Genomic DNA, 16746 nt, shown 5'->3' with positions numbered 1-16746 from the left:
TGTCCTTGCCCAACAGGAAAAGGTGTTTCATGCGGAGGGGCGTTTCCCAGTCGCCAATGGGCGGGCGCCGGTGAAGCGGCGGAACCAATGAGCGCGAGACGTTGAATGACAGCTGTCCAATAGGGACCCTCAGTGCTAGTACGGTTTGCGGCTTAAGCGCCGCCGCGGTCTGAGGAATGTCAACTATTCAACATGGAGGCGGAGGTCGATAAGCTGGAACTGATGGTGAGTGTAAAATGAAGGAGATCTACTGGGTAGTTTATTCTTCCCCGATGGCCTCCAATGTGGAACGCAATTTGGAGTCGCCGGAAACCCTGGGCGGAGGAGGCTGGACTAGACTCGAGCTCCTCCTCCTGCACCAAAGGGAGTCGCCGCCGCCTGGTCTCTTAACCGCCGCGGGGGGAAGGGGTTACATCCGGGAAACTCGTGAAGGAAATGGCGGGAGATGCTGGGGGTCCGGGGCCTTTGGAATTCCTTGTTCCTCGCCCTCACCTTTCGCCTCTCAAGGAACTGTGGCTGGTGCAAACAGCGTTCTGTGTATTTCCACCAAAAAGACCTGACTGTAATGGTCTCTAAACGCCCCAAGAAGGGGAGAGGTTTTTCACAGTCCGAGAAAGGGGGATGGAGGGTGGGGAATAAACAGAGAAGGGGGGAGAGAAATCCCTTTAGGGCTGAAGCGTTCATATTCAGCCCAGGGCAGGCTGAGAAAGGATGCGAAAGTTGCGTGCACAACTTCCTAGCGGCCAAGGAAGCCCCTAGACCAGTTTGGCCCATCGGTGGGGGAGACGTGTGAGCCTTTGGAATCTCAACCACGAGCTTCTTTTCCTGGAGCGCGGGCGGGACCTGGGACGTGGGAGGCTCCGCTGCTCTGGAGTTGCCTAGTTTCATTCATTGTGAAAGTAGGGGGCGGGGGCGAATAATTGGGAAGGACTCCCGCGGCTGCTTGGCCTGCTCTAGGGCGCCAAACTGGAGGGCCGTACTAGTTTTTTCTTTGGATTCTTCCCTCACTTGTCCTCTTTATTCTCTCCCTCCCATCCCTAGACTACCGGCTGGATCGCCCGCGCTTTTTTCTTAGTTCCCTTGTTTTATCTTCAGTCCCTTTACCCCCAACGCATTACGAGTGTTTGGATTGGGCTGGCTTCCTTTAGAGTGGGGAAGTTGGAGAATGCACCCATCATCGAACTCCTGTCCGTTTTTTTGTTAAAGAAAAACAACAAGATTAAGTAAAAAAGCCAAAATCTCCATCACAATCCTCTCCTCCCTGCCATTCCTTGGCGTTACTCCTTAAGTACCATTTGTGCCTGTGCTACTCTTCTCCAAGCGGAACCTTGGGTCTCTTTAATATCTGCAACGTGTAGTGATCTTGGAAGACCCTCACCCCCAGAAATTGCGAGACCTTGATATATCTTATTACTGTTTTCTTCTGATGTATTAATGAATTGTAGTGGCTCTCATATACAAAATTGACTTTCATTTGCTTCTAACGTTTTGAATTTTGATTTTCTTTGTGGGGTGTGTGTGTGGGAATTGGGAAGGTGAGAAATGGCAGCAAAGAAGGAAGAATTTCCTGCAGCTTTCCAAACCCTAAATAATGAACTTCTAGTTCAAAGTTTTGTTATTCTTATCATTAACTGTCTTTCAAAAAACAAAACAAAAAAACAGTATTAAGTATTGTAATTTGATTCTACCAACAGGCACAGATATTAACATTGTCTTGCCCATCTCCTCCATCATGAATTCCTCCCTCCAGATGGATATTTCTGCCTAATTGTAAGATGCTAAATGATACTAATTCTGCTTTTAACAGTTTTTTTTTTCCCTCTCAAGTTGGCTTTTAATTTTGAGGTACCAATGAAGCCTTTTTTGAAGTTTGCATTAGAGTCAATAGTCTCACAGGACATGTTTAAGATTGAACACATTTTATTTTAAGGGGAAAGCAATTACGTGTACATCTTGAAAAAAAAGTAGGTTTTAGAAAATTATGAGGTAGCCAGACTCGAACTTTTAGGTGTTTGAATGATGGGGTAGTTTTTAAAAATTCTTTTTATGAGAGGAAGAGAAGAAAACAGATCTTCTTAAATTCCTTTTAACTAACTTAGTCATAACTTTTTTTTCCTGTTCAAATTATTAGTTTCTTTCCATAATCATTAGGGTTTAAAAATTGTATTTGAACAATTACACTTTTATTATTACTGCTTTGTACTGGCTGGGTAGTATAAGACCATACATCTCACCTTTAGATTTGCCATGTGCTTTTAGAAAAAAATGTTATATCTGTGAACTGGTTTATTTTCTAAGATTCCAAAGGTAAATGATTTCCTGTACAATCCTCTGAGTTTTGGTTTTATATTACTTGAATAAAGGATTTGTTGAGGAACCAATGTTGAATATTTAATAAGTGAAATAGAATACTTATTATCTAACTTTGAAAAGAAAGTACTTATCTTAATTTTTTAAGATATCAGACAAATATCCTGATCCTCTTAAGTTTAAAATTTTCATATATTTTTCTAGTTTTAACCTGATTCAGAAAATTAAACATTTGTTTTTTAAAATTTTATTTATTTTTTTCTTATTGCTTATCTGTTTTATACATATTAGTGTATACATGTCAATCCCAATCTGCCAATTTATCCCACCCCCCATTTCCCCCCTTGGTGTCCATATGTTTGTTCTCTACATGTGTCTCTATTTCTGCCTTGCAAACAGGTTCATCTGTACCATTTTTCTCGATTCCACATATATGCTTTAATGTATGATATTTTAAACAATGGAAAGTGTTTTTGCATCAGTCAACATTATTAATGGAGGAATAAACTCATTGTAGGGTAATCTTTGTTCTATAACTTTTTTCCCTTCACTTATTGACTGAGTGGTATTTGGCTAGTGTCTTTCTTTTGTGATACAGGTAGAGATTGTACACAAAAGGTAGTGCAATGTGATACTATGATACTATTTCTATTTCTGTGTTGACATCTGACTTCACAATGGTTTCTTACCAGTTAAAAGGTTAGAATGTTAATTGGCTTGAATCCAAGGAAACCTCTTAAATCTCAGAGCCGTCTCCTCCTCCCATTATTATTTTCTCTTTGATTTTTCTGCGTTTGAAGGAAATGGAGATGTTCCTCTTATATTTAAGATGTTTTAGGGGTTATCTGAAATTTTAAAATCCCCTTTCATAGCATTCAGTTAAGTAGCTCTAATGGTATCCTGTTTACGAGACATTGATTCCCTGGAAGTCTGTGAACTCTTGATATAAGGTGGTAAGTGCTTTTTATATTGTAGTTTAGATTCGAGAGAGATAGGGTTTATAGAAATTGGGAAATATTATTTCACTTTTCATTTATTTTCTTTGGTAATCTTACTCAAAAGGCTAGTTTTATATGGCAGTTAATCGGTCAATTGCTATGGAGGAGCTAACCAACACATCTCATGACAGAAATATTTTCACAACTTTGCCTTAAGTAGTAATTATAACCTGTTAATACCAGTCCTGAGGTATTAACAATACCCATGTGAATAACTTATACAGCTTATAACATATTTACAAAATTCCTTTCTACATCTATGCATGTTTTCAGTTTGCATATTAATCATAGGTTAGTCGTCAAAAACCAATACCACTTTGATATTTAAATCCTAGTCTTCTTTTTTTTTTCTTTAACATTGATATAAATGTTCTTAGGTTTTGGATGTCTTCTGTCCAAAGAGGCAACCCTTCTTTGTATTCTTTTCACTCTGAAGCTTCAACTGATGCAAGATGCTCTTGTGTGTCTTTCCTACCTATTACTGCTGACGAATGCTCTGACTTTATTGCACTACTGTACTTTACAGCTAGCAGTGCAATAGTATTGTCAAAGCATCTGAAAGCAGAATGTACACCAGAATTTTGGTTCTTGCCTTACATCTTTCTTCAGTGTCTGTGAGTAATTTACCACAACCTTTGTTGCTGAAAACTATATAATTTTATTACAAAGTATATGTTTTAGAAAGTTATAATTTGAAAAAAAAATGTTTTCAACTAATTAAAAATTCACCACTGTAATGCATTATGAAACACATTGAGAGGATACATTTTATAGCTAAAGTTGTTATGGCTTGTCTAAACAAGTAGTACTTTGTCATTTGCTTTCTGTTACAGATTTGGATAGGTTCTGACAAATCTCAGGTTTTCTTTAATTGAGTTTGAAGATGAATTAGTATGTGATGAATACAATCTTTGCTGTATATTTCCTGTGGTAACCTGCCTCAAATCTTAAGTGGTGTTAATTTTGTGTATTGTATAGTAAATGCTTGAGTTTAAAACTTTAGAATGCATGTCTTAATGTTCTTTTTGTAATTATGAGATATAATAAAATGTGACTCCATCACTTGTTTTTTTGTAATCAGTTTGAGATAATTTGCATAGAGTAAAACTCAACAGTTTTAGTTGTACAATTTCATGAGTTTTGATAAATGTGTACAGTCATGTAACCACCACCACCAGTCATGATATAGAACATTTCCCTCACCATAAAAAGTTCCCTTATGACCCTTTGCAGTAAACCTCCCAAACTCCCTGGCAGCCACAGACCTCTAGTTTTGCCTTTCCTAGAAGTTCGTAAAAATGAAATCATATACACAAACCTTCTAGTCTTTCGTGTCTGGCTTCTTGCACTTAGCATAATGCTTTTAAGATTTACCCATGTTGTTGCATGTATTAGGAGTTGGACCATTTTTATTGACGAGTAGTATTCCATTGTCTAGAATGTCACAAATTGTTTATCCTTTCACCAGATTATGGAATCGTTAATTGAAGATTTTGCCTATTATGAATAGTTGTTCTAAACATTATAATACAAGTTTTTATGTGGACATAATGTTTTCATTTCTCTTGGGCAGCATGATAAAAGTATGATTGATCTTAAAAGAAACTGCTAAAATCTTTTTCAAAGCTCTGTATTAGGGTTCCAGTTTCTCTAAGTCCTCACCAACACTTGGTACTATTGTCAGTCTTCTTCATTTTAGCCATTCTAGTAGGTGTGTAGTGGTACTCATTATAGTTTCAATTTGCATTTCCTTAATGGCTAATGGTATTGAACATCTTTTCATGTGCTTATTTGAAGTTGGTATATCTTCTTTAGTGAATATCTGTTAAAATCTTTTGCCTATTTTCAAATTGAGTTGTCTGTCTTTTTATTATTACAAGAGTCCTTTGATTTTATCTATTTGCCTTCTCCCTTAAAATTTTTTGATGGAGTCCAGTTTATACATTTTATTCTTCTATGGTTTATGCCTTCTGTGTTCTATCTAAGAATTCTTTGCTTAACTCGAGGTCACAAATGTTTTCTTCTAGAAGATTTATAGTTTTAGTTTTTACATTTAGATCTCAGTCCATTTTGAGTTAAGTTTTGTTAGGAAGCCTTGAAATCATCTAGTATAAGGCTTCACCCATTGCTCTTGTTTTCTAAAACTTTAAAATTAATTTACATTTCCACATAATTTTTCTGTCAATTTCTATAAAAAAAAAGAGGTGTACTGGGATTATGTTGAATCTAAAGAACAATTTGGGAAGAATCGCTATCTTAACAATATTGAGCCTTCTGATACGTGAACATTATCTCTCCATTAATTAGGTCTTTTAAAATTTCTCTCAACAGTGTTTTGCAGTTTTCAGTTTATAGGTCTTACTTACTTTTTTTTATAACCTGCTTAGTGTGATTTTTTTTAATTAATTAATTAATTTTTGGCTGTGTTGGGTCTTCGTTGCTGCATGCGGGCTTTCTCTAGTTGCAGCAAGCTGGGGCTACTCTTCATTGTGGTGCACAGGCTTCTCATTGCAGTGGCTTCTCTTGTTGTGGAGCACGGGCTCTGGGGGCACGGGCTTCAGTAGTTGTTGTTCCCTGGCTCAGTAGTTGTGGCACACGGGCTTAGTTGCTCCGCGGTATGTGGGATCTTCCTGGACCAGGGCTTGAACCTGTGTCCCCTGCATTGGCAGGCGGATTCTTAACCACTGCACCACCAGGGAAGTCCTAAATAAGTCAATTCTTGATTCTTTAATTCATTGTTTTTGTTCTCATTTTATAAATGAGGAAATAATCTCAGTTTTCACTTAAGATTTTCATGTAGTGATTAGTGACTGTAAAATAAATTTAGCTTTTCAGAACAATTTATTTTTGTTAGGAGATGTGAGAGTTGTAGTAGTTCTTATTAATTCCTCCTCTCCTCTCTGTAATTTCTCCAATTTTAGATGATAGTACTTCATACTTTCTTTTGGTAAGTGTTACTAGGGCAGGCTGGTACCAGAGGCTAGAGATATTAAGGAACTTATCTGGGAGACATGGCTAAATACATTGAAACAGATGCCATGATGGGATAAGTAAATGTCAGTTGTTGTGGGGGCACATTGGAAAGAGGCACCTAACCTGGGGAAGGATTCTTGTTAGAGGTGAGAGGTAATCTGAGACTGGAAGGATGAGTAGGGATTAGCCAGTGAAGGAAACAGAAAACTTTCCAGGCAAAGGAAACAGTGCGTGTGAAAGTACAGAGGTGTTGCACAAGTGGGGGAAACCGCAAGTTGTCAGTACAGTTTTGAGATGGGGGGCAGGGGGGTTGAGATGAAGAACTAGTAAAATCAATTCTAGCTATTAAGTTGAAAACCTCCACCACACTTCCTTTATTACATTCTAAACATTTAAAATTATTGTAAATATTCATGTTCTGTAGTAATTATGAACCTATGTTCCTTAATTAAAAAAAAAATCTTATAAACACCCAGTTAAGGTTTTGGATAAAATATAGGGAAATTTAATGACTTCTGATAAAATTATATATTGATTTCTGTGTTCAGAATATAAACACCCAGTTAAGGTTTTGGATAAAATATAAACATATTACATATAAACACCCAGTTAAGGTTTTGGATAAAATATAGGGAAATTTAATGCCTTCTGATAAAATTATATATTGACTTCTGTGTTCTACACTCTTTATTGCTCTATTTATAAGGCATAGGATACCATAAATAACAGAGAAATCTTTAAAAAAAAAAATAATGAAAAGGAGGACTTCCCTGGTGGCACAGTGGTTAAGAATCCACCTGCCAACGCAGGAGACAAAGAGTTCGATCCCTGGTCCGGGAAGATCCCACATGCCATGGAGCAACTAAGCCTGTGTGCCACAACTACAGAGCCTGCGCTCTAGAGCCCGCAAGCCACAACTACTGAGCCCGCGTGCCACAACTACTGAAGCCTGCACGCCTAGAGCCCGTGCTCCGCAACAAGAGAAGCCACTGCAATGAGAAGCCTGTGCACTGCAATGAAGAGAAGCCCCCACTCAGCAACACAGCCCCAACGATGAAGACCCAAAGCAGCCAAAAATAAAATTTTTAATTAATTAAAAAAAAAAGACTACGTTGTATAGTCTAGATTCTTTTTTTAAAAATGTATTTATTATTTATTTATTTAGTTTTGGCTGCGTTGGGTCTATGTTGATGCGTGTGGGCTTTCTCTAGTTGTGGCAAGCGGGGGCTACTCTTCGTTGCGGTGCGCGGGCTTCTCGTGGCGGTTGCTTCTCTTGTGGAGCACGGGCTCTAGGTGTGTGGGCTTCAGTAGTTGTGGCACACGGGCTCAGTAGTTGTGGCTCGTGGGCTCTAGAACGCAGGCTCAGTAGTTGTGGCGCACGGGCTTAGTTGCTCTGCAGCATGTGGGATCTTCCTGGACCAGGGATCGAACCCTTTGTCCCCTGTGTTGGCAGGTGGATTCTTAACCACTGTGCCACCAGGGAAGTCCCTATTCTAGATTCTTTTGTAGGTATATTTTTATTTTTTCTAAACCAGGTTCATTCTATATATTATGAAAATCAAAATCTATCCCTGTAGTCTATTATGTGTCCATAGCACAGTTAACATAAATAACCTAAGATCCTGAAAGCTTAAAAAAAGTTAAGTAGACTACTTTAACTGATAAAGTCAGGCTCATGTGTACTACTCTCTTAATTGTTACATAAAAGTCTGCAGATTAGGAACTGATGAACCTGGAACTTCACACTGTCTTCTGCTTTGATGTTGTTATTTGCCTGAAATAACATGTCTGTAACTGGGTGCTTGTGCATATTGCTGCTTATCTGTTTCAGACAAGCATAGACATGTGTTTGTTCTCTCTGGAAGAGAGTGGATAATAGTCAACTCTCTGGCAGAAATATACAAAAAACCAATTTTGACTGTGTAGACATTAGAGGTGGCGCTCAACTGGTTAAGAGCTTGAAATATTTATTAAAACAGGCTTTAGAATGTTGTTGGATTCCCAGGCTGTTCTTTCAAATGAATAAATGTTCTTTAATCTATTCCCTTTTTTCACTGCATATTAAAAACCAGGGATATAGAAGTGAAAAGACAAGTCTCTTGCCAGCAAGAAACTTGAAATCAAATGGTGACACTACCATGCAAACAAATGATTGCAATATAAGACATGACTTGGTAAACTTTATCCATGAAAAAAATAAAATGAGAATAGATAAAGGTGTTTCTAAACCTGTATTGGAGAGATAGGAATGTAAGGAAAGGGGTGCTTTAAGTAGTTTCTTTGGTTGATAATACAGCTAACCTAGATCTAGGAGTGTTAAGATACCTAATTTGCCGTTAAAACAATGTTTCTATGGAAAATGTATTTCTAAGCCTAGCCACTGAGTCCAGAACATACCTCTACCAACTCCTCTCATCAGAGGCAAGGCTGCCGTATTTTCCCCCTTCATTTCCCTGTGTTTTGATGTTGAGACAGGCTCTCTCAGAAGACGATGTGTTTGGAGCTGGTCCTTTTGAAAGGGAGCATTTTTGTGGCAGTGGGAATCTATGGGTTTTTGTAAAGAGGAAATGTTTTTTTAAACTGTACTGCAATTATGTTCTTTTCTCCTTGCTGCCAAATACTTGAGTGGTATGTCATACAGTGTGCCTTTTATCTAAAGCCTTAAGCTTATCATAATAAAAACTAGTATGACGGAATGTTGTGTTTGTGAAATATGTGGCATGCTCTCTAAAACTCTAAATTATTTCCTGAAGTATTTTTTTCCCATTTGTACAGTATCATCCTTACAATCCCAGTCTTCTTCCAAGGATGTCCAATTGGCAGAATGTAATTTGGTGGTCTTTGGGGCTTTAACATTGATTTCCATGGACTTTTCCCAGCTAAATTGCATATTTCATTTACCACTCTTAGGATTGATATAAAACTTTTCCCATTTATTTTTATTACTGATTTAGAGAAAAACTGTGAATATGAATGTCTTGGGCTTTAAAAAATTCACTAGTTTTATTTTAAATATTCTAATATGCCTAAAAATAAGACAGGTAGCTAAAACTAATTAAACAGCAACCTCATTGTTTACAAGGCTTCCAATGTGAATGAAGTTTAGCAATATCATTTTGTTCCATTAATCAGACACTAATGAGTTTTGGAGACTGTCATAATTGGTCAGTAAATTTCCTACCGTGTAACTAGAAATTTTCCTGTTTATCACCAGATCCTAGAACCCTATCGATATTGTCTCTGCTGTGTAAATAGTTCTGAGTAGTGCAATATTGCTTATAGGGTTTTGGTGTTTGGGAAGAACAATGGGCAGGTTGCAGAAATGATGCAGCTGAAACTGAAGCAACAGTCATCTTTGTTTAGGAAGAAAACAAATAGTAGAAGCTACTTTTCAATACATACATTAAAATCTGAAACTCAAAGGTCAAATTTTTTTTTTTTAATTTATTTTTGGCTGCATTGGGTCTTCGTTGCTGTGCGCGGGCTTTCTCTAGCTGCGGCCAGTGGGGGCTAGCTACTCGTTGTTGTGGTGCACAGGCTTCTCATTGCGGTGGCTTCTCTTGTTGCAGAGCACGGGCTCGAGGCACGCAGCTTCAGTAGTTGTGGCATGCGGGCTTCAGTAGTTGTGGCATGCGGGCTTCAGTAGTTGTGGCTCGCAGGCTCTAGAGTGCAGGCTCAGTAGTTGTGGCGCACGGGCTTAGTTGCTCTGAGGCATGTGAGATATTCCCAGACCAGGCCTCCAACCCGTGTCCCCTGGATTGGCAGGTGGATTCTTAACCACTGCACCACCAGGGAAGCCCCAAGTTTTTATATATTAGGAAAAAGAAACACTTTCATTAATTTTAACATTTTGACAAATTAAACTTTGGTTTATTTGTGGTATAATGATATAATAGAAGTTTAGTGTTGAAAGGGACTAGATTTCCATCTCTCTCATTTAATAGGAGAGACTCAGAGGGAAGGTACTGGAGGCCACATAGCTGGTTAGTGAGACCAGAACTAGAACTTCTGCCACATATCTCAATCCTCTTATTTTCTTTTCTTCTGTACCAGACTACCAGGTTATATTCAGAGAGAATTTTTTAATGGACTAACTGCAGAGATATTAGATTTAAAACTTAAAAAAAACTGTTTAAATTTAATATTAGGTAAAGTCTTTACATTTTTCCCCCATCTATGTGATTCTTATTGGATTTAATGTCATGTATAACTTTGGTCTAACTACATAAAAACAGAGTAATGAAAATAGAACTAGAGGGAAGTCACTTAGACTATTTCTTCATTTATAAAATGAGGGGTTCAGATCAGAGAATCTTCATTGTTTTTCTCTTTCTCAACATTGCATTGGCACCCTTTTTCCTTTTTTGTCCCCTGCTTAATCCACAGCCCACTGACTTCGCTAATAAGTAAATACTTCCCCTAGGTTTTATCACAAAATGTTCTGTTCAGTTCTTCAAGGAGGATAACATTCTACTCTCAAACTGTTTTTCCTCTTTTAAAAAAGTTTTAAAATTGTGGTTAAATACACATAAAATTTACCATTTTAGGCATTTAAAATGTAAAGAACTCAGCAGTGTTAAGTACATTCTCATCATTGTGCAACCATCACCACCATCCATCCCCAGAACTTCATCTTTCCAAACGGAAACTCCACATGTTAAACAATAACTCCCTATTCCCTGTACCCCCTGTCTTTTAAAATCTGTTTAAAATTCTATTTGTTCTCTGAAATATTTTCCAAATAGAAGTGTGGGTATATTACTTAAAGGGGGGATGGAAATTTTTTAAAAAACCTTTTGAAAGCAGTGGTATACATATAAGTGCAGCTGTGGTGGGAAAGTGGGAAGTCCTGAATTTTAGCATTTGCCAGTTTCCCTGGTGTATATATTTCCATCCTAGCCGAGTTTAAGCTATCAGCATGATGTCACTGAAAATGGAGTTGGAAAGACATGCAGTAGTAGCATGTGATATATTTCTACTGTATAGATATGATAGACCTCAAGAGCATAGATAAGAGTAAAATATAGTAAAATAACTAGGAAGTTATGGTTTTTGTGTATATATTTGTTTTTAATAATTTATTTAGTTGTAAATTTAATAACTTAATTTTTAGTGATGGCTGTGTTTAACAATTGGCTTGCAAAAATTCCTAAAAATTTAGCTGGCTCCATCATGCCATTGATTGGAAGCACACTCTTTGGTATCATTTATTTATTTATTTATTTATTCATTCATTCATTCATTCATTTAGCTGTGCTGGGTCTTAGTTGCAGAACGCGGGATTTTAGTTGTGGCATGTGGGATCTTGTAGTTGTGCAATGTGGGATCTAGTTCCCTGGCCAGGGATTGAACATGGGCCCCTGCACTGGGAGCGCAGAGTGTTAACCACTGGACCACCAGGGAAGCCCCTGGTATCTTATTAAAATATAAATACTTAAGGGAAGGAACCACTTCTTTTTGGTACTATTGGTGATTTTAGTACGTTGTGGACCCCCAGGTATTACGTGAAGCCATAGCTGAAACCACTCTCTTGAAGAGGAGACATTGTTAAATGGACTGTGGGATTATACTAGATAAATTTAAGCAGAACTAAAATATCAAGTTAAAAAACATTGGGCTTCCCTGGTGGCGCAGTGGTTGAGAGTCCGCCTGCCGATGCAGGGGACACGGGTTCGTTCCCTGGTCAGGAGGATCCCACATGCCGCGGAGCGGCTGGGTCTGTGAGCCATGGCCGCTGAGCCTGTGTGTCCGGAGCCTGTGCTCCGCAACGAGAGAGGCCACAACAGTGAGAGGCCGGCATACTGCAAACAAACAAACAAACAAAAATATATAGGCTTGGGACTTCCCTGGTGGCACAGTGTTAAGAATCCACCTGCCAATGCAGGGCACATGGGTTCGAGCCCTGGTCCTGGAAGATCCCACATGCCGCAGAGCAACTAAGCCCGTGTGCCACAACTACTGAGCCTGCGCTCTAGAGCTCGTGAGGCACAACTACTTAGCCTGTGTGCCACAACTACTGAAGCCTGCTGCGCCTAGAGCCGGTGCTCCAAAACAAGAGAAGCCACCGCAATGAGACACCCGTGCACCACAACGAAGAGTAGCCCCCGCTCACCGCAGCTAGAGAAAGCCCACGCGCAACGAAGACCCAACACAGCCAAAAATAAATAAATTAATTAAAAAACACAAAAACATAGGCTTAAGAATATCTGTTCCATAAACAAGGGTTCCTAGAATAGAGATTCTATTTTAAGGTAACCCTGGAGCAACAAATCCCATAATCCTAAGAATTTTGTGGTAACTTAATAAGTTTTAAAAACTTTTATTTAAAATTATGCTTTAGCATGTTATACAGGCCTTGAATTATACATAAAGCTACAGAATTGTGGTCTACTTCAATAATTAAAACAAATCAGGTCTTCAATGTGTAGAGCCTTTGCTTTATTTGATTTGTTCTACCCCATCCCCTCCCCCTACTTTCCATCCACATGTCATACAGGTTAGTGTACTTTTTTATATAAAGAAAAAGATAATTCTTGAGCATATTTTAATGTGGGAATTATGCCAACAGGAAATTCTTTATATATACACACATACATATATAGTAATTACTGATATGCTTAATCATGGCAGCTAATAGAACAAGTGTATATGACAAATGAAATGCCTCCGTTTTTGGAAAACATTATAAACACTTTTTAAATAGAGAACTTCTAGATTTGTTTTTCTGGCTCATAGCAACTCCTTGTTGTTAGAGATGCAAATCAGATACTGATTATTGGAAAATTTTTAAAAACAAAGGCTGACTCTTTTCTTCAATTTCTACTCTAGAAGTTTTTGGTTATAAAGATAGAATTTTATTAATTGCAAAGTTTTCCAATCAAATTTAGGCCAATGATGAGAGAAATTATTAGTGATGGAAGCTTTAGTTTATCTCTTTCTGAAATTCTGTTCAATAGTGACAGCTTCTGACTTCAGAAGCATTTTAACTTCTGAGAGCCATTTTTTCTTCCTCACTCTACCTTCCAAAGTAGAATCCTTGGTTTACTTTTTGTATAATAAAAATATCTGTATACTGCTTCTCATTGGATCTGAGAACTACTTTTAACAGTTTTTGTTGGTTTATACTTTTTCCGTTAAGGCTCCAAATTTTCAAGAAGGAATCTTTAGTCCAGAGCTTAAGTTGACAGAAAGGTCAGAAAATCTTCTCAGCTGTGGGCTATGAACAGGAGACCTTCCCTGAGGAAATCATGTTTTGCCTTTCACAGTAAACTCAAAGGATGGTGGTTGTTTCCCTGACAAATTCAAGGCAGTACATGCTTTAAGATCTAGTAAAAGATGTAGAATTCCCCCAAATTAAGAATAATTTGTAGATTATATCACATTCAGAAATAAACCACTTTTAACACCCTGATATATGTCCTTCCCAACGTTTCTCTGTGTACGCACAAGTATTTTACAGCCTATGGCAGTTTTCTGCTTTTTCTCTCTTAGAAGTTTACTGCAGATCAAGGTCTCACGCTAGGACCCAGTTTAAATAAATTGGAGTTTTTCGGACTGCTACTCCTGTATTAATGTAGCTTTTTTTGTGTAATTTATGACCCTTTAAGCCTTCCAATTTTGGTCTGTGTGGCACATATTTGTAGTTCTTTGGTTAATGGGGTTGCAAATTATGTTAACAGCCGGAGTATCCCTGAAAATAAGTTTGTTCAGTGTTTTAATTTGAAACCACATATCCTACCAGAGGTAGAAAAACTGCCTATTTGATGAGAGTGTTAGTAACCTTAGGGAATTCTTGAAGCCATTGCTAGTTCTTAATAGAGCATGGGTATTCTAGATCAGGGGTCCCCAACCCCCTGTTAGGAACCAGGCTGCACAGTAGGTGAGCACAGTAGGAGGTGTGCGGTGGGTGAGCGAAGCTTCATCTGCGGATGCCTTGCATTATAGCCTGAACCATCCCCTATCCCCACCCCCGCCCACTCCCCCATTCCGTGGAAAAATCATCTTCCACAAAACCGGTCCCGTGTCAAAAAGGTTGGGGACCAATGTTCTAGATGATGGAGGTTCTGTATACTTTTCTATTTCCATATTTTCAAAATCAGTGTATATCATATTAAAATATGTGAAAATATAAAGAAAAAAGAATACAGTATCATGTTTAGTAATACATATTTTAGTTCATGAAATAATTATTTCTGCTGATCTTTAGTTCCAGAAGGCTGACTCTGATCTGGATTACATTCAGTACAGGCTGGAATATGAAATCAAGACTAATTATCCTGATTCAGCAGGCAAGGTAATCTGAAAAAGAAATGTTTTTTTAACAGAATATTATATTAAAAGATTTTCTGATAGTATTTCTAATAGTAGTAGATTATAACAATTACATTATTAAATTTATAGAATCTTTTTTGTGTTGGAAACTTGGTCACAGAATATTGGAGAGATTATACCCATAGTCAAGGAAATTTGTGGCTCCTCTTTTTTTTTTAACCCGTAAATAAGAATTATTGAGTCCAGAGGTGTAAACCACTATGGAAGCCTCTGAAATTCTGAGAGAATATGGATACCTCTAGGGCAGTGGTTAAATAAGAGGGGAGAAATCCTAGCAGTGATGATATTCTCTGAGGAAGATGATGATATACTATTAAATTCATTACATGAACTGTGATTTTTGCATAAAATTATGTACTTAGTTATTTCTAAGTTTAGGTTGATTAGAAATATTATCTGTTTATATGCCATAAATTATAACTACATGTATACACGCCTATCTATAGAGATAAAGCAGACAATTTTTAAGCATTGTCTGCTAAAATTAATTTAGCACTTAAAATATTAATTTACCACTTAAATCATTAATGTTTATCTTTTATAGCATTTGCTAGTAGACAAGAAATATCGTATTTTACTGTTTCTCAAAAAATTTATACAATTAAAATTTGGGAGGAATTGAGTGGAAGTGCAAATTAAAATAACATTTTATATAAAATTGGGAAAGCATTGTGAATGTTCAGTTTTTACTGCTTTACATGAAATAATGGAATGCCAGGATTCTATGGGAGTACAGTTTTAACTGTTCTACCTCCTTAACTGACTTGACTTTTTCTTTGTCTTTTCCTCTTTTCTCTTTTACTGAAGAACAACCAACCAATTCTGGTCCAGTGGTACCACCTAATTGACTGGCCAAAGCACTCATCTGAGTCAGTATCTTTCGAGTACCATGTGGAAAACATTTCATGCGGGGCTTCCCCTTTTCTTCCACCTTCCATCTCTCATTTTAGTTACACTTCCAGTTGTTTTTCTCTTCTACAACTTTTTTTTTTAAACAGCTTTATTGACTTATGATTCACATACCATGAAATTCACCCTTTTAAAGTATACAGTTCAGTGGTTTTTAGTATATTTAGTTCATTGGAATTTTTAGTAATTTAGTATACTGTACAGCCGTCATCACAATAAATATTTGAATATTTTCATCACCTCAAAAAGAAACCCATACCCATTAGCTGTTTCTCCCCATTAACAACCACTTCTCCTGCCCCTGGCCAGCTCCCAACAACTACTAATCCACTTTCTGTCTCTGAAAACTCTACAGATTTGCTGTCTGAACATTTCATATAAATGGAATCATACAATATGTGGCCTTTTATGTCTGGTTTCTTTCACTTAGCATGTTTTTTTTTTAATTGACATATAGTTGATTTACAGTGTTTCAGGTGTACAGCAAAGTGATTCAGTTTTACATACACACACATACATATATATATATATATTCTTTTTCAGATTCTTTTCCATTATAGGTTATTACAAGATATTGAGTATAGTTCCCTGTGCTATACAGGAGGTCGTTGTTATCTATTTTATATACAGTAGTATATATCCGTTAATACCAAATTTCCAATTTATCCCTCCCCTGCCTCTTCCCCTTTGGTAACCATAAGTTTGTTTCCCATGACTGTGAGTCTGTTTCTGTTTTGTAAATAAGTTCATTTGTATCATTTTTTTTTAGATTCCACATATAACTGGTATCATGATATGTCTTTCTCTTTCTGACTTCACTTAGTATGATAATCTCTAGATCCATCCATGTTGCTGCAAATGGCATTATTTCATTCTATTTTATGGATGAGTAGTATTCCATTGTATACATATACCACATCTTCTTTATCCATTCATCTGTCGATGGACATTTAGGTTGCTTTCATGTCGTGGCTATTGTAAATAGTCCTGCTATGAACACTGGGGTCCATGTATCTTACTATTTTTTTTTTTTGTGGTTCGCTGGCCTCTCACTGCCGTGGCCTCTCCCGTTGAGGAGCACAGCCTCCTGACGCGCAGGCTCAGCGGCCATGGCTCACGGGCCCAGCAGCTCCACGGCATGTGGGATCTTCCCGGACCGGGGCACGAACCCGTGTCCCCTGCATCGGCAGGCGGACTCTCAACCACTGCGCCACCAGGGAAGCCC

The 16746-nt window shown here is 37.7% G+C and overlaps 1 protein-coding gene and 1 pseudogene across 2 annotated transcripts in view; both read left to right on the top strand.

Annotated features, from left to right (window-relative positions):
- The first annotated feature begins 21 nt into the window (after positions 1–21).
- The window catches only part of SKA2 (spindle and kinetochore associated complex subunit 2), a 30134-nt gene continuing 13409 nt past the window's right edge, over positions 22–16746 (top strand). Inside the window, exons 1-2 of the mRNA XM_079905540.1 lie at positions 22–225; positions 14488–14574. Coding sequence (XP_079761666.1) covers positions 193–225; positions 14488–14574 — 120 coding nt within the window. The 5' untranslated portion in view covers positions 22–192. The remainder of the gene's footprint in view (positions 226–14487; positions 14575–16746) is intronic.
- On the top strand, positions 273–430 carry LOC307177361 (annotated as a pseudogene). Its single transcript has one exon. The product of its transcript is annotated as an uncharacterized misc_RNA (transcript).

Source organism: Stenella coeruleoalba (genome assembly GCF_951394435.1).
Source record: "Stenella coeruleoalba genome assembly, chromosome: 19".
In the NCBI taxonomy this organism is placed as follows: Eukaryota; Metazoa; Chordata; class Mammalia; order Artiodactyla; family Delphinidae; genus Stenella; species Stenella coeruleoalba.
Note: the sequence above shows the minus strand (reverse complement) of the source record. Positions and strands in the feature narration are given on the sequence as shown.